Source organism: Coregonus lavaretus (genome assembly GCF_964263955.1).
Source record: "Coregonus lavaretus genome assembly, chromosome: 25".
Lineage (NCBI taxonomy): Eukaryota > Metazoa > Chordata > Actinopteri > Salmoniformes > Salmonidae > Coregonus > Coregonus lavaretus.
The window spans coordinates 37,695,503-37,718,823 of record NC_140012.1 but is presented as its reverse complement, the minus strand read 5'-3'; the positions used below and the strand labels follow the sequence as shown (position 1 = coordinate 37,718,823).

General features: G+C 44.4%; 1 protein-coding gene across 2 annotated transcripts in view; it reads left to right on the top strand.

Annotated features, from left to right (window-relative positions):
* mlip (muscular LMNA-interacting protein) overlaps positions 1–10,489 on the top strand; it is a 31,978-nt gene extending 21,489 nt beyond the window's left edge. For both annotated transcript variants that reach the window (XM_084141284.1, XM_084141285.1), the window contains exon 11: positions 9,447–10,489. In XM_084141284.1, coding sequence (XP_083997410.1) covers positions 9,447–9,662 — 216 coding nt within the window. In that variant the 3' untranslated portion in view covers positions 9,663–10,489. The remainder of the gene's footprint in view (positions 1–9,446) is intronic.
* Positions 10,490–23,321: the final 12,832 nt, after the last annotated feature.

Genomic DNA, 23,321 nt, shown 5'->3' with positions numbered 1-23,321 from the left:
ATATACTGTATGATAAACAGAGTAGCAGCCACGTATATGATGATTGTATGTGGGTGTGTGTGTTTTTTATTTTATATTTAACCTTTATTTAACCAGGTAAGCCAGTTGAGAACAAGTTCTCATTTACAACTGCGACCTGGCCAAGATAAAGCAAAGCGGTGCGATTAAAAACAACAACAACAACACAGAGTTACATATGGAATAAACAAAACATACAGTCAAAAACACAATAGAAAATCTATATACAGTGTGTGCAAATGTAGCAAGTTATGGAGGTAAGGCAATAAATAGGCCATAGTGCAAAATAATTACAATTTAGTATTAACACTGGAGTGATAGATGTGCAGAAGATGATGTGCAAATAGAGATACTGGGGTGCAAATTAGCAAAATAAATAACAATATGGGGATGAGGTAGTTGGGTGGGCTAATTAAAGAATGGGCTGTGTACAGGTGCAGTGATCGGTAAGCTGCTCTGACAACTGATGCTTAAAGTTAGTGAGGGAGATAAGCATCTCCAGCTTCAGAGATTTTTGCAGTTCGTTCCAGTCATTGGCAGCAGAGAACTGGAAGGAATGGCGGCCAAAGGAGGTGTTGGCTTTGGGGATGACCAGTGAGATATACCTGCTGGAGCGCATACTACGGGTGGGTGTTGCTATGGTGACCAATGAGCTAAGATAAGGCAGGGATTTTCCTAGCAGAGATTTATAGATGGCCTGGAGCCAGTGGGATTGGCGACGAATATGTAGTGAGGGCCAGCCAACGAGAGCGTACAGGTCACAATGGTGGGTAGTATATGGGGCTTTGGTGACAAAACAGATGGCACTGTGATAGACTACATCCATGGGAAAGTTGCAGCGGAGGGTGCAGAGCTGGTGGCCGGGGTAGTGGAAGCCAGGTGGAAAGCATGGCCAGCCGTAGCAAAATGCTTATTGAAATTCTCAATTATCGTAGATTTATCGGTGGTGACAGTGTTTCCTTGCCTCAGTGCAGTGGGCAGCTGGGAGGAGGTGCTCTTATTCTCCATGGACTTTACAGTGTTAGTGCTACAGGATGCAAATTTCTGTTTGAAAAAGCTAGCCTTTGCTTTCCTAACTGATTGTGTATATTTGTTCCTGACTTCCCTGAAAAGTTGCATATCGCGGGGGCGGTTCGATGCTAATGCAGTACACCACAGGATGTTTTTGTGCTGGTCAAGGGCAGTCAAGTCTGGGGTGAACCAGGGGCTATATCTGTTTTTAATTCTGAATTTTTTGAATGGGGCATGCTTATATAAGATGGAGAGGAAAGCACTTTTAAAGAACAACCAGGCATCCTCTACTGACGGAATGAGGTCAATATCCATCCAGGATACCCGGGCCAGGTCAATTAGAAAGGCCTGCTCGCTGAAGCGTTTTAGGGAGCGTTTGACAGTGATGAGGGGTGGTCGTTTGACCGTGGACCCATTACGGACGCAGGCAATGAGGCAGTGATCGCTGAGATCCTGGTTGAAGACAGCGGATGTGTATTTAGAGGGTAAATTAGTCAGGATGATATCAATGAGGGTGCCCATGTTTACGGATTTAGGGTTGTACCTGGTAGGTTCCTTGATAATTTGTGTGAGATTGAGGGCATCTAGTTTAGATTGTAGGACGGCCGGGGTGTTAAGCATATCCCAGTTTAGGTCACCAAGCAGTACGAACTCTGAAGATAGATGGGGGGCAATCAATTCACATATGGTGTCCAGGGAACAGCTGGGGGCTGAGGGGGGGGGCTGTAGCAAGTGGCAAAAGTGAGAGACTTATTTCTGGAAAGGTGGATTTTTAGAAGTAGAAGCTCAAACTGTTTGGGCACAGACATGGATAGTATGATAGAGTTCTGCAGGCTATCTCTACAGTAGATTGCAACTCCGCCCCTTTTGGCAGTTCTATCTAGACTGAAAATGTTGTAGTTGGGGATGGACATTTCAGAGTTTTTGGTGGCCTTCCTAAGCCAGGATTCAGACACTGCTAGAACATCAGGGTTGGCAGAGTGTGCTAACGCAGTGAATAACTCAAACTTAGGGAGGAGGCTTCTGATGTTAACATGCAAGAAACCAAGGCTTTTACGGTTACAGAAGTCAACAAATGATAACGCCTGGGGAGTAGGAGTGATACTGGGGGCTACAGGGCCTGGGTTAACCTCTACATCACCAGAGGAACAGAGGAGGAGTAGAATAAGGATACGGCTAAAGGCTTTAAGAACTGGTCTTCTAGTGCGTTGGGTACAGAGAATAAAAGGGGTAGATTTCCGGGCGTTGTAGAATAGATTCAGGGCATTATGTACAGACAAGGATATGGAAGGATATGAGTACAGTGGAGATAAACCTAAGCGTTGGGTAACGATGAAAGAGATAGCATCACTGGAGGAACCGTTTGAGCCGGTCTCCGCGTGTGTGGGGGGTGGGACAAAGGAGCTATCTGAGGCAGGTTGAGTGGGACTGGGGGCTCTACAGTGAAATTGTATAATAAGAACTAACCAAAACAGTAATAGGCAAGGCATATTGACATGGGAGAGAGGTATAAAGCAATCACAGGTGTTATTCGAGAGAGCTAAGACAACAACTGGTAATGGCGACAAAAGTTTGGGCTGAGGCTAAACAGATAAACAGGACAGATAAACAGGATGGGGTACCGTGTAAAGGAACAGTCCAGCAGGCATCAGCTGTGTAGCTGAGTGATCATAAGGTCCAGTGAACAGCAATAGGTGAGTCCGGGAGCAGTTCGATGGCTGCAGTTCGGTGGCTGCTACGGCACAGGCGAGCAGGAGGCAAGGCTGTTGATTGCGTGTGCTAGCGGGCCGGGGCTAGCAGATGGATCTTCGTGGTCGTCGCAACGGGGAGCCTGTTGAAACCACATCAGGCGATTACGTCGGTAGACCAGCCGTGATGGATCGGCGGGGCTCCATGTCAACACTAGGAGGTCCCGTCCGGTTAACAGAGAGGTAGATAGCTGGGAGATGGGCCTGGCTCGAGGCTAGCTCAAGGCTAACTGGTGCTAGCTTCGGGACAGTGGTGATTAGCCAACAACAACATCCATTCGGTTGCAGCTAGCTAGTGGCAATGATCCAGTGTTAAAGGTCCAGTGATTCAGTGATTCCGGCAGAAAATCCGATATGTTCTGGGTCGATAGCGCGCTGTGCAGACTGGCCGATAATTGTCCAGGCTAGAGCTGGCTGGTAGGTAGTGCAGGGCACGGACAATGGTGAAAACCGCTGACGATGGCTAATAGCAAGTAGCTAGCAAGTAGCTAGTTAGCTGGCTAGTTTCAGCCGGTTCTAGATAAAAAGGTATAAGAAATAATAGAATCCGTTCCACATTGGGTGAGGCGAGTTCCAGGAAAGTATATTTAGTTGAAGGATGAAAAGTGAGATTGAGAAATATATACGAAAAAGACAAAAAAACAGGCTATTTACACGAGCACACTACAGAATACACGACCGCACTGCTACGCCATCTTGTGTGTGTGTGTAGAGTCAGTATAAATGTGTGTGCATGTTATGTGTGTGGAGGCAAATGAACTGAGTGTGTGTTGGAGTGTCAGTGTGTTTGAGTGTGTAGTCTTGTGAGTGTGCATAGAGACAGTGCAAAAATAAAATACAAGGGTCAACCCATTCATCTTAAGATAGCTAGGTGAGACAACCACATATCACAGTCAATATATACAGAATACAAACATTCCATTCCAGAAAAAAAATGGATACATAGCATTTGTAAAAAAAACTAATTTTCATACACATCTAAAATCTGTGAATAAAAAATCTGAAGACAGTCATATTTTACACACCTATGAGCAACCATTTCTGATGAAAAAACACAAATGTGAAAAATTGGTGGATATAGCGTTTTGGAAATATATATACAGTATATTAATATTGATATTAATGCCAATCAAATAATTTATTCACAACTTTTAATCCAATCAAGACTTACTGACATTATTTGAATGTCTAAATATGTATAGCACTCCCCTTGTGTGACGCTAGGTAGACTTGCTGTGAGACTAAAGGTATCTGCTTGGGGAAATGATAGAATCTCAAACTTTCTTGACTCAACTCCCAATGCAAACAGCAGGTATTCACATCGCAGCAGGCATCATTATGGTGCAACGTTTTAGCCTCATCCAGCTTCAAGTCAAACCATATTCAGTCAAACCATCCTCTTGTAATGGATAGCTTATCATTCAGTCAACTTGGTTGGTGTCGGTCTATTACAAACCTTGTATAAAAGGGATAAAACCAAACAATACGGATAGAGAGATTTATCACAGGAGAAGTGAGTGGACAGAGATTTTATTTGCCCTAACGAAAAATGTATCAATCCCTACAATGTTTTAAAATGTATTATAATCCACATTATTCACATTTCCTGTTGCTGCAGGATTATTTTCCTGCTGTAGCAAACTGGCTCAAATTAAGATCTTACATTTGTAATGTAATCAATCGTAGGCAGCTGGCAGACAAAACTAACCACTTCAAACAGGGGCAGCCGCATAATTACAAATGATTGCTTCAGAAACCGGACCTTAACTGGGTGCAGTAGCTAGGCAAAAGCAATTTCACACTCACCTCACGGCTTTCCTTCATCCACACGCGTATGTTTGGGCGGTATACTTCCGGTTGACTATGAATGATTGCCAACTGAACAATACAAAGAAAACCAACTACTGGTATGACATAACCAAACATGTATACATAATCTCTTCTTGAGTCATTTTGGCACATACATGAAGAAGGTTTTTAATTTAGGAAACTGGAAACATTCTGGAACACTTGTCAGCTGTTTACCAGGCCTAATAAAGTGACCGGAGTCTGCATCATCCACTGTTGTTACCTTGAGAATTCCTGTCAGAGCCAATCTCTGTCTCACATTCAATTTCTAATCCCCAGTGTGTCCAATCTCTTCTCCGATCCCATCTCCATCTAATTCAACGCATTAAAACCTTTCAAACACTCAACTGGTAGTTAAGGTTACCCTATAACATGGTCTTATTTTACACATTTTTTTCACATTAAGTGCTAGCGTAGCAACAAGATGGAAGTCAGAACACAAGGTTAGAGTGTATATGTGCAGGAGGGAAGGACCATACCTTATAGTTATTAGCAATTAAGAGTAATTATTTAATTTCTTATTCATGAGCCGTGAATATACAGTACCAGTCAAAAGTTTGGACACACCTAATTATTCAAGGGTTTTTATTTATTTTTTACTATTTTCTACATTGTAGAATAATAGGGAAGACATCAAAACTATGAAATAACACATATGGAATCATGTAGTAACAAAAAGTGTTAAACAAATCAAAATATATTTTAGATTTTAGATTCTTCAAAGTAGCCACCCTTTGCCTTGATGACAGCTTTGCACACTCTTGGCATTCTCTCAACCAGCTTCACCTGGAATGCTTTTCCAACAGTCCTGAAGGAGTTCCCACATATGCTGAGCACTTGTTTGCTGCTTATCCTTCACTCTGCCATCTCAATTGGGTTGAGGTCGGGTGATTGTGGAGGCCAGGTCATCTGATGCAGCTCTCCATCAATCTCCTTCTCTGTCAAATAGCCCTTGCACAGCCTGGAGGTGTGTTGGGTCATTGTCCTGTTGAAAAACAAATGATAGTCCCATTAAGCGCAAACCAGATGGGATGACGTTTCGCTGCAGAATGCTGTGGTAGCCATGCTGGTTAAGTGTGCCTTGAATTCTAAATAAATCACAGACAGTGTCACCAGCAAAGCACCCCCACACCATCACACCTCCTCCTCCATGCTTCACGGTGGGAACCACACATGCAGAGATAATCTATTCACCTACTCTGCATCTCACAAAGAAATGGTGGTTGGAACCAAAAATCTCAAATTTGGACTCATCAGACCAAAGGACAGATTTCCACCAGTCTAATGTCCATTGCTCGTGTTTCTTGGCCCAAGCAAGTCTCTTCTTCTTATTGGTGTCCTTTAGTAGTGGTTTCTTTGCAGCAATTCGACCATGAAGGCCTGATTCATGCAGTCTCCTCTGAACAGTTGATGTTGAGATGTGTATGTTACTTGAACTCTGTGAAGCACTTATTTGGGCTGCAATTTCTGAGGTTGGTAACTCTAATGAACTTATCCTCTGCAGCAGAGGTAACTCTGGGTCTTCCATTCCTGTGGCGGTCCTCATGAGAGCCAGTTTCATCATAGTGCTTGATGGTTTTTGCGAATGCACTTGAAGAAACTTTCAAAGTTCTTGAAATGTTCCGTATTGACTGACTTTCATCTCTTAAAGTAATGATGGACTTTCATTTCTCTTTGCTTATTTGAGCTGTTGTTGCCATAATATGGATTTGGTCTTTTACCAAATAGGGCTATCTTCTGTATACCACCCCTACCTTGTCACAACACAACTGATTGGCTCAAACGCATTAACAAGGAAAGAAATTCCACAAATTAACTTTTAAGAAGGCACACCTGTTAATTGAAATGCATTCCAGGTGACTACCTCATGAAGCTGGTTGAGAGAATACCAAGAGTGTGCAACGCTGTCATCAAGGCAAAGGGTGGCTACTTTGAAGAATCTGAAATATAAAATATATTTTGATTTGTTTAACACTTTTTTGGTTACTACATGATTCCATATGTGTTGTTTCATAGTTTTGATGTCTTCACTATTATTCTACAACGTAGAAAATAGTAAAAATAAAGAAAAACCCTTGAATGAGTAGGTGTGTCCAAACGTTTGACTTGTACTGTACGTATATTTTGCACTGTCGGAAGCCACAAATACAACTAGGTCTTATAAATCAATCCTATCATGTGTATCTAAAACTATACTGTTAAAACTAAAAGAACCAACTATTTTATAAAGCTGACTAAAATGTCTGATGCAGATATTTGTTTTGATCTGAATAGAGTTTATCCCTTAATAATGTGGTATCAAAGTCAGCATGAAATCCCACAGACAGTGAGAAAACAATCACAATATCAGAAGGAGATGTCATGACAGTGAGCACTTACAAGTATATTGTGTCTCTGTGAAAACATCAGGGATGGTTTTGAAATGTCAATGACTGACACAATAAACACTGTTTTCAATCTGGGAGGCTCGGACACAAAGCAAGGCTGTAAAAGTAATCAAGAAATGGCAACTACAAACAGTCTAAACAGACAGGATCATATCAGAGAATGCAGTATAACACAAAACATGAAACGTAGTATGGAGTTTATATATATATAGACATTGAGTGAGTTCTGTCACAAATGTCTCTCCTCTGATTTGACATTTCAAAGTATTTGACATTTCAAGGTAGTCACTTATGGTTTTGACATTCATTACAATTTTTTCTCCCCTTGTGTCATGTGGGCTTGAGTATTCCACGGCACAGACACATTTTTCCCATTTGTCACAAAATACAATTTGTGAGTATCTTTGGATCAAGCAGCAGGCAGAGTGATGCAAACACAAAGAGTAGATGTTTGATATCAATTCAAGTATTGGTTTCCACATTTTGCCCACTGGGTCTGGTAATATTTTTGCTGTTTATTATAAACCAGTCACACGGAGATCCTTGTCATCATGGGTTTTGTTTCGCTCCCTCACCACAGGTTCATTGTTATTTGTTATATTCATTACATCATAATAACCACTTATTCATTTTACATTACATTTTAGTCATTTAGCAGACGCTCTTATCCAGAGCGACTTACAGTTAGTGAGTGTATACATTTTTCATACTGGCCCCCCGTGGGAATCGAACCCACAACCCTGGCGTTGCAAACACCATGCTCTACCAACTGAGCTACATCCCTGCCGGCCATTCCCTCCCCTACCCTGGACGGGTAGGGGAGGGAGCTATTCGGCAGCCTGATGGTCTGGGGGTAGAAGCTATTGGCCAGTCTGTTAGTTTTAGCCATGATGCTCCTGTGTGATGGAAGCAGGGAGAACAGGCCGTGGCTCAGGTGGCTGAGGTCCCTGATGATCTTCTTGGCCTTCCTGTGACAGCTGGTGTTTTAGGTGTCCTGGAGGGCTGTGTGCACCCAATGGTGCATTCGGCTGAGTGTACCACCCTCTGTAGAGCCTTGCGGTCAGCGGCGGTGGAGTTACTGCACCAGGCTGTGATGCAGCCCAACAGTATGCTCTCGATGGTGCTCCTGTAGAACACTGTGAGGGCCCCTCGGGAACAGGCCGAATGTTGCCTACCTTCACCACCGGGGGGCGGTGCGTCAGGAAATCTTTGGCTGATCAGTAGGCAACGGCTGGCCCCCCTACCAAGATGGGCTGGCCCGGTTTTCTGATAGGCTGAGCTGAGGTCATGCGTGCTCACATTCAAAGTCAAACGCGGCATCAGCAAAGAGACCTGCTCTGACTGTCATCAGGTAGACAGCCAAGATCATGGATCATAAAAAACTGAAAGGTTGCCTATAAACGTAGAAAGAGCTCATTCTACATTGTCACCTCACTCAAAACGTAACATTTTGAGGCGGCTAAAACCATGATTTGGTCACAGTGAGTTGGTGGTGCGCGCAGTGCTGTGGGCTGGTGTGGATAAAATGCTGAATTCTTGTCCCAGTCTGCCCCTGCTCCCTCTGCACATGACCGGATGTCTTTGTCTGTTGTACAAACTGTTGTAACTATAAACAACCTTTCTCTGTTGTTCCTATAACACAATCAAATGTACAGCCCAAAACATTGTAACCTACACTACCTGACAAAAGTTTGGACACACCTACTCATTCATTTCTACATTTTAGTCAACTGAGCTACAACTGAGTCAGGAATTGTGAAAAACTGAGTTTAAATGTATTTGGCTAAGGTGTATGTAAACTTCCGACTTCAACTGTACATCACGTCAATCTTATATGAATTAAATGTAGGGATTTAGGCGATTCATATTCTAGGAGATGACTACAGATGGTTTATCATGCATGTATGGACCATACATTGACACGTCAAGTTCAAAATGTGAGGTTTAAAAAATACAGAAGTATTTTTCAGTCCTCTGTAACGAGTCTTCAGTAGCTCTCACCCCATATTGGAGTTAATAGATGAAATGGTTATATAACGTCCAAACAAAATGTTGCTAACAAAACTATTTTCTGTGAATGCTTTTCCATTTGCAATGGATTTGGTTCTGTGAGAGCAGGTGAATTGGTGCTCTGTCCAATCAATGACTATAATTGTCAATTACTGTAGGTCTGTGACAATAAATACCACCACACATTGCGGTGTCCTAAGATGCTGGCTGTGAGGATAAACATTTGGAACACATTCAACTGCAGACTCAAGTCTGTTCATATTACAGTCTGGTAAACTGTAACAAGAATGTTACTAATCAATTATAACATCTTCAGTAGTTTTTCAGAGTAACTGAATTCACAGCTCATAATTATTTTCTCATTGGCACAGACACTGACAACCATTTTTCAACAGTAACATAATATTTTTGTCTTTTGGGAAAGATCGGGGCAGGTGGCAACGTAAGCTCTGGCAACCTGGCCTTGAACACAGAGAAGAACAGCGAGAGTAACTCAACAACAGAAGAGGAAGACAACATCTCAATCTCTTCACTGCTGATCACTGAATCTGACCCTGCAAAAGATGGATCCTGGCAAGGTGGTGCGACCTCTTTCAACCCTACCAATGTAAAGATGGAAGCCTTTGAGACGCACATTTAAGTTGTTTGTGAGATAAATGGGTGACAAAACAGAAAGGTGTAGAGAGTAAGGTAACACTTTATTTTAAGGTTCTGTAATAAACCATTTATAAGGCATTTTTAAAGTGTGAGTTCACCATTTATTAATCATTGCTCCCACATTAATACATCCTTTACTAATCATTAGTAAAGTATGTTTGCAGCCCCTAATCTAAAGTGAGTGCTATTTATGCTTTACAAATACCTTATAAATGTTTTTGAGTGACCAGTGTAATTTCTAACAAAAAGATGGGCATGCTATTGGTAGATGTTCCAGCAGCACCAGGTAAAATAATAAGTACATAACACAGGATATTTAAGGAAATATATATATACACATTTGTGAGTAACTTACTAACATTTACAAATATGGGAATAATGATTAATAAATGGTGGGCATACGGTTTGTAATCACATTATAAATAGTTTATAAATGTCTTTATTACGGACCTTTAAAATAAAGTGTTACAGAGAGTCATTCCCTATAGTATTGACAAAGAGGACTTGTGATCATTATTAGCAGATGTGGCAGTATGCAATAAATTCAACTGCTTTTGCTATTGTATAAACATTTATGAAATGCAAAAATGTTCTGGAGATTGTGAAACTATATGCACCGCTGATAGGAAAGATAATACTTTTTGAACTGATTGATTATAATTATTTAATCATTCTGATTTGTATTTTGGGATAAATTAACTTGTTCCAACATTGAATAAAACATTTTGTAATCTTTTCAAAAAGTTTGTTTGATTACTGACATTGTAAAATACATGAGAATAAACATTTTATGATACATATTGCAAGTACATCTATGAGTGTGGGGTGTTGGTGTTGTACCTGTGATTCATTTGTACAGACCCAGAACAGAACTCATTGAAAAAATTTTCATTTTGCCAAATTGTACATGTTATTTTACTTCTCAGTATCTCTCTACCCACTTCAAACTTCAGAGTTGTCAATACTATGCACTACATACAATTAACTAAATTATAGTTCATTACATAACTGTGGACACATTTCTCCAGACAAGAAGCCTAGATCAAGTTAATTACAGTGGCGATCATAGTTGCTACTATATTTAGTTCTGATTACATCATGCATGTTAAAATTGACTTTTTCCCTCATATTTTTTCCGTCAATCCTCAATATTCCCAAACAAAACTGCTCACATCCACGGAGAATTGCAATCTTTAAAGCAGGGATCATCAACTAGATTCAGCCACTGGCCAATTATTTTCTTGAGCGGATGGTCAGGGGGCCGAAAATATTTACAAATAATTTGCACACTGCAAATTGACTGCAAGAAGCCCAAACAGATATAATATTTGACAAAAATATAATAATTTCAAACCTTGCTTACATTTGTATACTATCACATATACACTACATGACCAAAAGTATGTGGACACCTGCTCAGCGAACATCTCATTCCAAAATCATGGACATTAATATGGACTATGCTGTAGCGTTAAAGATTTCCCTTCACTGGAACTAAGGGGCCTAGCCCGAACCATGAAAAACAGCCCCAGACCATTATTCCTCCTCCACCAAACTTTACACGTCTCCACTGCTCCAGAGTCCAATGGCAGCGAACTTTACACCACTCCAGCCGACACTTGGCATTGTGCATGGTGATCTTAGGCTTGTGTGCTGTTGCTCAGCCATTGAAACCAATTTCATGAAGCTCCCGACGAACAGTTCTTGTGCTGATGTTGCTTCCAGAGGCAGTTTGGAACTCGGCAGTGAGTGTTGCAATCGAGGACAGACGATTTTTACGCACTACGCGCTTCAGCACTCGGTGGTCCCGTGTTCTGTTCTGTGAGCTTGTGTGGCCTACCACTTCGCGGTTGAGCCATTGTTGCTCCTAGACGTTGCCACTTCACAATAAGTGAATGCACCAATTTGTAAGTCGCTCTGGATAAGAGCGTCTGCTAAATGATGTAAATGTAAATGTAAGAGCCTTTAAAGTTGACCAGGGCAGCTTTAACAACATTTTACGAACTGACTTGTTGGAAAGGTGGCATCCTATGACGGTGCCACGTTGAAAGTCACAGAGCTCTTTAGTAAGGCCATTCTACTGCCAATGTTTGTCTATGGAAATTGCATGGTTGTGTGCTCGATTGTATACACCTTTCAGCAATGGGTGTGGCTGAAATAGCCGATTCCACTAATTTGAAGGGGTGTCCACATACACTATATATACAAAAGTGTCTCTCTGTTGTGCGTGGGAATACTTGGGAATAGATTTCCAAAATGTAAATCACCTGGAGATGATTTGCTGGTGTTTTTACAGTCTTTTATGTCCAAATAAAATCACCTGTGGGCCTTGCTCTGAAGGCTTATCAAGCGTCTCTCAGATCCATTCAGCAGTTTTCTTTAATGACGATAGGCCTTAAAAATTAGCATTCTACGATAGAGAACTTCTGAACAGACATTCAAGAAATCCAACAAAGTTGTCAACAGTGACACTAGAATCACAGAGAAAGATGAAGTGTGAACTTCAACTTCCGTTTGAATATTCAAGAAAGGTGTTGTTGCTATAATTAAAACCAATCTTTTAGTTTGGACTGCTACATTCAAAATGATGGACAGGTACAATTGCACATGTTAAAGGTAGACTCAGCAAAATCACGTTGCCACAAGCAGCACCACAGATTTTGAGATGAGCGAGATGCAAGACAAACAGTCACACGCAGTATTTGCGCTTGTGCACGGGTTCACTTCACGCTGTTCACAGCGTGGTAGCCAGGGCACCAAAACAGAGAAGTTGAGCCTCACACTTCAACGCTCTTAGTTGTTGCGGAAATTGACCCACTATGCGGTTTACTTTCTGCATCTACTGGGTATCGCTAGTTCTACCTTTAATATGTGAAATGCTAACTCAGCTAATTCATCTTTGTTGAAGGAGAAAAATATTATTTATAGACGTGGTATTACAGATAATAATAATAATAATATGCCATTTAGCAGACGCTTTTATCCAAAGCGACTTACAGTCATGTGTGCATACATTTTTACGTATGGGTGGTCCCGGGGATCGAACCCACTACCCTGGCGTTACAAGTGCCATGCTCTACCAATTGAGCTACAGTGGACCACATAGAGGCCATCATACATCCTCACTCAAGTCAACCAGCGTGTGTTGATTGTATATCTAATGTACGCCGAGTATATTTTATATGTAATATATTTTCTGCTGAAAATGCTGTTATCAAGGTAATTTCCTTAGTATGTGACGTCGGAGTTCAGCATGTAATAATAGTAATAGTAATAATAGACGAGTTACCCACTAGTAATTACAAGTTGGAGGGGGGTTTAAGTGGATTTTTCCCATATGCTCGTATTTACAAATTTACGAGATGTCATGAACACAGCATAATTGTGCTCAAAATAACTAAATTACCTTACCTCAAACCATCCCTCTGGAGAAGAGCTTTAGGTCACTAACAATTCATTAACCTCGTCTGATGCAGAAGAATTCAAACAGAAATTATTAGACTGTTTGGGAACTGTGAATAGGCCGCTAATTGTTTTATGTCTGGACTCTTTAATCAATGTAATACTCGACATCACTCCTTCTGCCTCGAATTCGTCCTTTTGTTACTCTTCAGCATCCAATCAGATACACCCTGACTATGTATGATGTACGATCTGTTCTTGTAACTTTATAAAATCCTGATTCATCCAAATAATCAGTGATGTAAAAACCAGCACACCGGTATAATTGTTCCTCATAATCCTTTCGTCCCACAGCTTCCCGACAGACGTAACGTTTTCAGAATCAAATCAAGTCAAATTGTATTTGACACGTGCGTCATAGGTGTAGGCTAAAAGTGAAACGCTTAGTTATGAGTCCTTTTCCAACAATGCAGTTAAAGATAAGATAAAAACTATGAAACTATTGAAATAGTGACACGAGGCATAAACACACAGTGAATAACGAATATAAATAATGAGTAGACAAGAACATGGCTATATATAGGGAGTAGATGATCTCGCCATCACGGTTGACAACTCCGTTGTGTCCTCCTCCCAGAGTGCGAAGAGCCTTGGCGTGACCCTGGACAACACCCTGTCGTTCTCCGCTAACATCAAGGCGGTGACCCGATCCTGCAGGTTCATGCTCTACAACATTCGGAGAGTACGACCCTGCCTTACACAGGAAGCGGCACAGGTCCTAATCTAGGCACTTGTCATCTCCCGTCTGGATTACTGCAACTCGCTGTTGGCTGGGCTCCCTGCCTGTGCCATTAAACCCCTACAACTCATCCAGAATGCCGCAGCCCGTCTGGTGTTCAACCTTCCCAAGTTCTCTCACGTCACCCCCCTCCTCCGCACACTCCACTGGCTTCCAGTTGAAGCTCGCATCCGTTACAAGACCATGGTGCTTGCCTATGGAGCAGTGAGGGGAACGGCACCTCCGTACCTTCAGGCTCTGATCAGTCCCTACACCCAGGCGAGGGCATTGCGTTCATCCACCTCTGGCCTGCTGGCTCCCCTTCCTCTGCGGAAGCATAGTTCCCGCTCAGCCCAGTCAAAGCTGTTCGCTGCTCTGGCACCCCAATGGTGGAACAAGCTCCCTCACGACGCCAGGACAGCGGAGTCACTCACCACCTTCCGGAGACATTTGAAACCCCACCTCTTTAAGGAACACCTGGGATAGGATAAAGTAATCCTTCTACCCCCCCCCCCCCCCAAAAAAAAAAAAGTATAATTGTAAAGTGATTATCCCACTGGCTATAGGGTGAATGCACCAATTTGTAGTCGCTCTGGATAAGAGCGTCTGCTAAATGACGTAAATGTGCCCTTGAGCAAGGCACTTAACCCTAATTGCTCCTGTAAGTCGCTCTGGATAAGAGCGTCTGCTAAATGACTAAAATGTAAATGTAAAATAACATGGCTATATATAGGGAGTAGAAAATAACATGGCTATATACAGGGAGTAGAAAATAACATGGCTATATACAGGGAGTAGAAAATAACATGGCTATATACAGGGAGTAGAAAATAACATGGCTATATACAGGGAGTAGAAAATAACATGGCTATATACAGGGAGTAGAAAATAACATGGCTATATTGTCACGGATTCAGCCGAGGCTGCTCCTCCTCCTTGCTCGGGCAGGCTTCGGCGTTCCTCGTCCCCGGAGTACTAGCTGCTGCCGATCGATGTTTCGGTGTTTGTCTTGTTTGGTCTTTATTGTTTACACCTGTTTCCCATTATGTTTTATTGTGTTCCCTTTATAACCCTCTGTTTCTCATTGTGTATTGTGCGTAATTGTTTTGGTCTTTGCGGCAGTTGCCCATGTGTGCGGGTCTCATTATTTCCTTGCTGTTTGAGGTTGCTTTTGTACTTTGTATTTTTCACTGCATCCAGTAAAGTTTCTGCCAGTAGCTCGGTGTCCTGCTCTTGACATCGCCTACCGCATACACGTCACTGTGACAGAATTACGCACCATTAGACATGGAGTCAGCAGGAGCGGCGGTGCCAGCTGGATCAATAGAAGAGCGCGTAGAACAACAAGCGGCTATGATCCAGGCTCTCGGCACTGCCATGGAACAGGTGGTGAAAACCGTGGAGCGATGGGAAAGAAGAAGTTGGTCTACACCTCCTCCAACGATACCACCACCATCAGCTATGCCCATCGCTTCATCTCCGGGGTCCAGTGGGATTTGGCTCTCGCTCCCAAGGGCTTATGATGGCACAGCTGCCGGGTGTCAGGGATTCCTGCTCCAGGTGGCACTCTACCTGGCAACCATCCACCCGGCGCCCTCGGGATACGAGAGCGTGTCCGCCCTCATCTCCTGTCTGTCCGGCAAGGCGCTGGAGTGGGCCAAAGCCGAGTGGGGGGGAATAGATGCCGCTACAGTCAACTATGCGGAGTTCACCCGCCGCTTCAGGGCAGTATTCGATCATCCACCAGAGGGTAAGGCGGCGGGTGAACGTCTATTCCACCTTCGACAGGGGATGAGGAGTGCGCAGGAGTTCGCACTGGACTTCCGGACACTGGCTGCCAACGCGGGATGGAATGAGAGGGCCTTCATCGACCACTACAGATGTAGCCTGAGGGAGGACGTGCGTCGGGAATTGGCCTGCAGGGACACCAACCTAAACTTCGATCAACTGGTAGACATGTCGATTTGCCTGGACACCCTTTTGGCTACCCGCGGACGTCCTGACTCGGGGACGTCCATTCCATCCCCCAGCACTTCCGAGCCGACCCCTATGGAGCTCGGAGGTGCTGGTACTAGGAGAGAGACCAGGAGAGAGGCCGTCCCCTGCACCAACTGTGGCCGCAGAGGACACACTGCTGGTCGGTGCTGGGGAGGGTCTCCTCGGAATCGAGGCAGTAGGCCGCGCACTAATGAGTCATTCCAGGTGAGTAGGCACCCAACTCACCCAGAGCTCCCTGTTGCGCATATGTGTATTAAAGTTGTGTTTCCCTAGGTTTCTCCTCATTCCCAGCATAAGGCGCTAGTCGATTCAGGCGCAGCTGGGAATTTTATCGATCGCCATTTCACCCATAAGTTAGGGATTCCTATAGTTCCAGTGGATGTGCCCTTCCCTATTCATGCCCTAGATAGTCGCTCTTTGGGGTCTGGGTTGATTAGGGAGGTCACGGCGCCGCTCAGGATGAAAACGCAGGAGGGCCATGAGGAGATAATTCGGTTGTATTTGATTGACTGTCCTGCGTTTCCCGTGGTGTTGGGGCTTCCCTGGTTGACGTCTCATGACCCCATCATTTCATGGCAACAGAGGGCTCTCAAGGGATGGTCTGATCAGTGTGTCGGGAGGTGTGGGTGTTTCCGTAGGGGCCACGACGGTGGAAAGTCCGAACCAAGTTCCCACCATGCACATTAAACCTGAATATGCCGATTTGGCTCTCGCCTTCTGTAAAAAGAAGGCGACTCAATTACCACCCCATCGACAGGGGGATTGTGCGATAAACCTCCAAATAGGCGCTGCGCTTCCACGTAGCCATGTGTATCCTCTGTCTCAGGCGGAGACGGCGGCTATGGAAACATATGTCGCCGAATCGCTGAGACAGGGATACATACGGCCGTCCACTTCCCCTGCGTCCTCGAGTTTCTTTTTTGTGAAGAAGAAAGATGGGGGTTTACGCCCGTGTATTGACTACCATGGTCTCAATCAGATCACCATCAAATACAGCTATCCTCTCCCTCTGATTGCTAGTATGACGGAGTCATTACACGGGGCGCGATTCTTCACAAAATTGGATCTCAGGAGCGCACAACCTGGTGCGCATTAGGGAGGGAGATGAGTGGAAGACAGCATTCAGTACCACCTCGGGTCACTATGAGTACCTCGTCATGCCATACGGGTTAATGAATGCTCCTTCAGTCTTCCAATCGTTGGTGGATGAGATTTTCCGGGACATACATGGACAGGGTGTAGTGGTGTATATTGATGACATTCTAATATACTCCGCTACCCGCGCAGAGCATGTGTCCCTGGTTCGTCGGGTGCTTGGTAGACTGTTGGAGCATGACCTGTATGCAAAGGCGGAGAAATGTCTAATCTTCCAGGAGTCCATCTCCTTCCTGGGACACCGGTTGTCCGCGTCAGGGGTGGAGATGGAGCTTGACCGTGTTTCAGCCGTGCGCAATTGGCCGACTCCCTCCACGGTGAAGGAGGTGCAGCGGTTCTTGGGTTTTGCCAATTACTACCGGAGGTTTATCCGGGGCTTTGGGCAGGTAGCAGATCCCATTACCTCCCTGCTAAAGGGGGGTCCGGTGCGTCTGCAGTGGTCGGCTGAGGCGGACAGGGCTTTTAGGCATCTGAAGGACCTGTTTACCTCGGCTCCGGTGCTGGCACATCCGGATCCCTCTTTGGCGTTCCAAGTTGAGGTGGTTGTGTCCGAGGCTGGGATCGGTGCTGTACTGTCTCAGCGCTCGGGTACGCCACCTAAACTCTGCCCCTGTGCTTTCTTTTCTAAGAAGCTCAGTCCGGCGGAGCGCAATTATGATGTGGGGGACAGGGAGCTGTTATCTGTGGTGCAAGCCCTGAAGGTGTGGAGGCATTGGCTTGAGTGGGCTAAACACCCTTTTCTCATTTTGACTGACCATCGTTAACCTGGAGTACATCCGGGCGGCGAGGAGGCTGAACCCTCGCCAGGCTAGGTGGGCTATGTTTTTCACCCGATTTGTATTTACGCTCACCTATAGACCAGGGTCACAGAACGCTAAGGCAGACGCCCTGTCCCGACTATATGACACAGAGGAGAGGTCCATTGAGCCTACTCCCATACTTCCGGAGTCTTGTCTGGTGGCACCGGTGGTATGGGAGGTTGATGCGGACATCGAGCGGGCGTTACGTACCGATCCTACTCCCCCACAGTGTCCAGAGGGTCGGAAGTACGTGCCGCTTGAGGTTCGTGATCGATTAATATATTGGGCTCACATGTCACCTTCCTCTGGCCATCCTGGTATTGGACGGACAGTGCACTGCCTTAGTGGAAAGTACTGGTGGCCCACTTTAGCTAAGGACGTGAGGGTTTATGTTTCCTCCTGCTCGGTGTGCGCTCAGTGTAAGGCGCCTAGACACCTACCCAGAGGGAAATTACAACCCCTACCCATTCCACAACGACCGTGGTCTCACCTCTCGGTGGATTTCGTCACGGACCTTCCCCCCTCCCAGGGGAATACGACGATCTAGGTCGTTGTGGATCGTTTTTCAAAGGCCTGCCGTCTCATTCCTATGCCATGTCTCCCTACCGCCCTACAAACTGCTTACGCCCTGTTTACACACGTCTTCCGGCACTACGGGGTACCTGAGGATATAGTGTCTGATCGGGGTCCCCAGTTCACCTCTAGAGTCTGGAGGGCGTTTATGGAACGTCTGGGGGTCTCGATTAGCCTTACCTCAGGGTTTCACCCCGAGAGTAATGGGCAGGTGGAGAGAGTGAACCAGGATGTGGGTAGGTTTCTGAGGTCCTATTGCCAGGACCGGCAGGGGGAGTGGTCGGAATATATCCCCTGGGCAGAAATAGCCCAAAACTCACTTTGCCACTCCTCAACTAACCTTACGCCTTTTCAGTGTGTGCTAGCTTATCAGCCGGTCCTGGCACCTTGGCATCAGAGCCAGATCGAAGCCCCTGCGGTGGACGAGTGGTTTCGGCGCTCGGAGGAAACCTGGAATGCTGCGCATGTCCATCTACAGCGAGCGATCAGGCGGCAAAAGGCGAGCACCGATCGCCACCGCAGTGAGGCTCCGGTGTATGCACCGGGAGATCGGGTCTGGCTCTCGACCCGAAACCTGCCACTTCGCCTGCCCTGCCGGAAGCTGGGTCGGCGGTTTGTGGGGCCATTTAAAGTCCAGAGGAGATTGAACGAGGTATGTTATAGGTTACAACTGCCCATTAATTACCGCATTAACCCCTCGTTCCATGTGTCTCTCCTCAGGCCGGTAGTAGCTGGTCCACTCCAGGAGAGTGAGGTACGAGAGGCTCCTCCGCCCCCGCTGGACATCGAGGGGGCTCCGGCGTACTCAGTCCGTTCCATCTTGGATTCGAGGCGTCGGATGGGGGGCCTGCAGTATCTCGTGGAGTGGGAGGGGTACGGTCCGGAGGAACGGTGCTGGGTCCCTAGGAGGGACATCCTAGATCCCTCCATGTTGAGGGATTTCCACCGGAGTCATCCGACTCGCCCTGCTCCGCGTCCTCCTGGCCGTGTCCGAGGCAAGGGGGGGGTACTGTCACGGATTCAGCCGAGGCTGCTCCTCCTCCTTGCTCGGGCAGGCTTCAGCGTTCCTCGTCCCCAGAGTACTAGCTGCTGCCGATCGATGTTTCGGTGTTTGTCTTGTTTGGTCTTTATTGTTTACACCTGTTTCCCATTATGTTTTATTGTGTTCCCTTTATAACCCTCTGTTTCTCATTGTGTATTGTGCGTAATTGTTTTGGTCTTTGCGGCAGTTGCCCATGTGTGCGGGTCTTATTATTTCCTCGCTGTTTGAGGTTGCCTTTGTACTTTGTATTTTGCACTGCATCCAGTAAAGTTTCTGCCAGTAGCTCGGTGTCCTGCTCTTGACTACCGCATACACGTCGCTGTGACATATAGTGGGGAAAAAAAGTATTTAGTCAGCCATCAATTGTGCAAGTTCTCCCACTTAAAAAGATGAGAGAGGCCTGTAATTTTCACATAGTAGGATTTGTAATGAATTTATTTGCAAATTATGGTGGAAAATAAGTATTTGGTCACCTACAAACAAGCAAGATTTCTGGCTCTCACAGACCTGTAACTTCTTCTTTAAGAGGCTCCTCTGTCCTCCACTCGTTACCTGTATTAATGGCACCTGTTTGAACTTGTTATCAGTATAAAAGACACCTGTCCACAACCTCAAACAGTCACACTCCAAACTCCACTATGGCCAAGACCAAAGAGATGTCAAAGGACACCAGAAACAAAATTGTAGACCTGCACCAGGCTGGGAAGACTGAATCTGCAATAGGTAAGCAGCTTGGTTTGAAGAAATCAACTGTGGGAGCAATTATTAGGAAATGGAAGACATACAAGACCACTGATAATCACCCTCAATCTGGGGCTCCACGCAAGATCTCACCCCGTGGGGTCAAAATGATCACAAGAACGGTGAGCAAAAATCCCAGAACCACACGGGGGGACCTAGTGAATGACCTGCTGGGACCAAAGTAACAAAGCCTACCATCAGTAACACACTACGCCGCCAGGGACTCAAATCCTGCAGTGCCAGACCTGTCCCCCTGCTTAAGCCAGTACATGTCCAGGCCCGTCTGAAGTTTGCTAGAGTGCATTTGGATGATCCAGAAGAGGATTGGGAGAATGTCATATGGTCAGATGAAACCAAAATATAACTTTTTGGTAAAAACTCAACTCGTCGTGTTTGGAGGACAAAGAATGCTGAGTTGCATCCAAAGAACACCATACCTACTGTGAAGCATGGGGGTGGAAACATCATGCTTTGGGGCTGTTTTTCTGCAAAGGGACCAGGACGACTGATCCGTGTAAAGGAAAGAATGAATGGGGCCATGTATCGTGAGATTTTGAGTGAAAACCTCCTTCCATCAGCAAGGGCATTGAAGATGAAACGTGGCTGGGTCTTTCAGCATGACAATGATCCCAAACACACCGCCCGGGCAACAAAGGAGTGGCTTCGTAAGAAGCATTTCAAGGTCCTGGAGTGGCCTAGCCAGTCTCCAGATCTCAACCCCATAGAAAATCTTTGGAGGGAGTTGAAAGTCCGTGTTGCCCAGCGACAGCCCCAAAACATCACTGCTCTAGAGGAGATCTGCATGGAGGAATGGGCCAAAATACCAGCAACAGTGTGTGAAAACCTTATGAAGACTTACAGAAAACGTTTGACCTGTGTCATTGCCAACAAAGGGTATATAACAAAGTATTGAAAAACTTTTGTTATTGACCAAATACTTATTTTCCACCACAATTTGCAAATACATTCATAAAAAATCCTACAATGTGATTTTCTGTATTTTTTTTCCTCATTTTGTCTGTCATAGTTGACGTGTACCTATGATGTAAATTACAGGCCTCTCTCATCTTTTTAAGTGGGAGAACTTGCACAATTGGTGGCTGACTAAATACTTTTTTCCCCCACTGTATATACAGGGAGTAGAAAATAACATGGCTATATACAGGGAGTACCAGTAGCAAGTCGATGTGCAGGGGTACAAGTTAATTGAGGTAGCTATGTACTGTACACATAGGTAGGGGTAAAGTGACTAGGCAACAGGATAGATAGTAGAAAGTATTATCAGCGTATGTGGTGAGTGTGAAAGTGTGTGTGTGTGGTGTCATATGCATGTGTATGCATGTTATATGTGTGTGGGCGTATGTAGTGTGTGTGTGTGTATGTGTGCATGTGTGTGTGAGTGTGTGGGTAGAGTCCAGTGTGTGTGCATAGAGTGAGTGCAAGAGATCGTGTAAAAAAGGGTCAATGCATGTAGTCCAGGGAGCCATTTGATTAGCTATTTAGCCGTCCTGTTTAGAAGTCTTATGGCTTGGGGGTAGAAGCTGTTCATGGTCCTGTTGGTTCCAGACTTGGTGCATTTTGTTACAAATGTAAGGAGAGACTATTAGTATTTTGACGTAAAAAAAATCATATAATGTACAGACCGTCTGCATTTATTCCAAAATATTACAGTAGGGTTACACACGTTATGTTCTTAAGCACAACCACACACAGTTTGTAAGAAGGAGTGGCGTCCCAGAGCTTCATTGTGCTTACATCAGAGTTGGTAATGACAAGACACCTGTCTGGGCATGAGTCAGACCCAGACGGCCTGCCAGTCACAGATAGGGGCAACATCATAGCAGGGTTTGAATTTACCAGGGAGACTTACCAGTGATGCAGCTTCAGGTGAAGAAACTCATAGTTAATGTCAAAATACATATCTTACATGGCCTAAATGACTACTACAACCACTTCCAGATTATGGCTGGAAAATGCAAGATCATGTTTTGTCCTCCCTGAGCATTGAGGAACTAACTACCATTATGAGGGTTCATGTATACAATATGTCAGGACACAAAGACACAGGGGCTTTGTGAACGAAAGTGCTAAATCTTGTCTGATTCACTGGCCTAGGATTGAACATTAATTTCAGAAGAAGTCAAGATAACATGCTTTGAATTTTACACATGCATTCGCTGATAATACTTGATATTTATAGGAACCATTGGACTGACAAGACACAAGATGATGGTAATAATTATATCTTTGTCATGTACACTGGTATCTTTGTTTTTCAGCAAAAACTATTTCTGGTTGATCTCAATCAATGTATTAATATCATAGATTTAAAAAAAAAACAACATATACCATCAGTCAACATTCATGTTTCTGTTTAACAAAGTTTTTTTTGTAAATGATAAGCCTACTATTGTTTTAGTCCAAACAAAAGATCAAACTGCGCCAGAAATTAAATACTTCAGAAAATCCACTACAACCAATGCCACAGGCATCAACACAAACCTCATTTCCTGTCTTTACCTCATAATAGATGAGATAAAATAGAATAGATGTGTGTTTGCCTAGTAGTGTGATGATTAATTAGAAATAGATATTTGAAAGTACAAAAAAGCAGCATCATTGTTGATAGGCAGACAGTGAAAACACAAAGCAAGCTGCTCTTCAGGAAATAAATGTGTTAGCTTAGTAACATGGAAATAAGGTGAGCCACTGATTTGCAGATGAAGGCGATTTAACTGAAACAGCAGTCCGAGCACACTGAGTCTCATTGTCAGTCGATGTGTTGCACTAGATTGTATTTTGTAACAAAAAAAAACAAACAAAAAAAATGCCTCTTCAGGCTGATTAATAACAACATTTGGCCTCCCCAGATGAGAGTTCATTTAGTCAACTCTGTATGACTCCAAGGCCCCATCTCTGCAAAACATTGATTGAATAAGGGAATAGTGGTCTATTGCCCATAGGTCTACTACTGCTAAAACACACCCAACGTAGGCATTTAGCCCTGGAGTTCACACTGTCTGACTGACTCTAGACTGGTGGTGAAACCAAGTGCTCAGAGATATCTGATCATTTCATTCTTTGACATACATCTCAGATAAGTATAAGTATTCTCTTTATGTTTGAAAAGACCCCAGGAAATGTTCTTAGTTT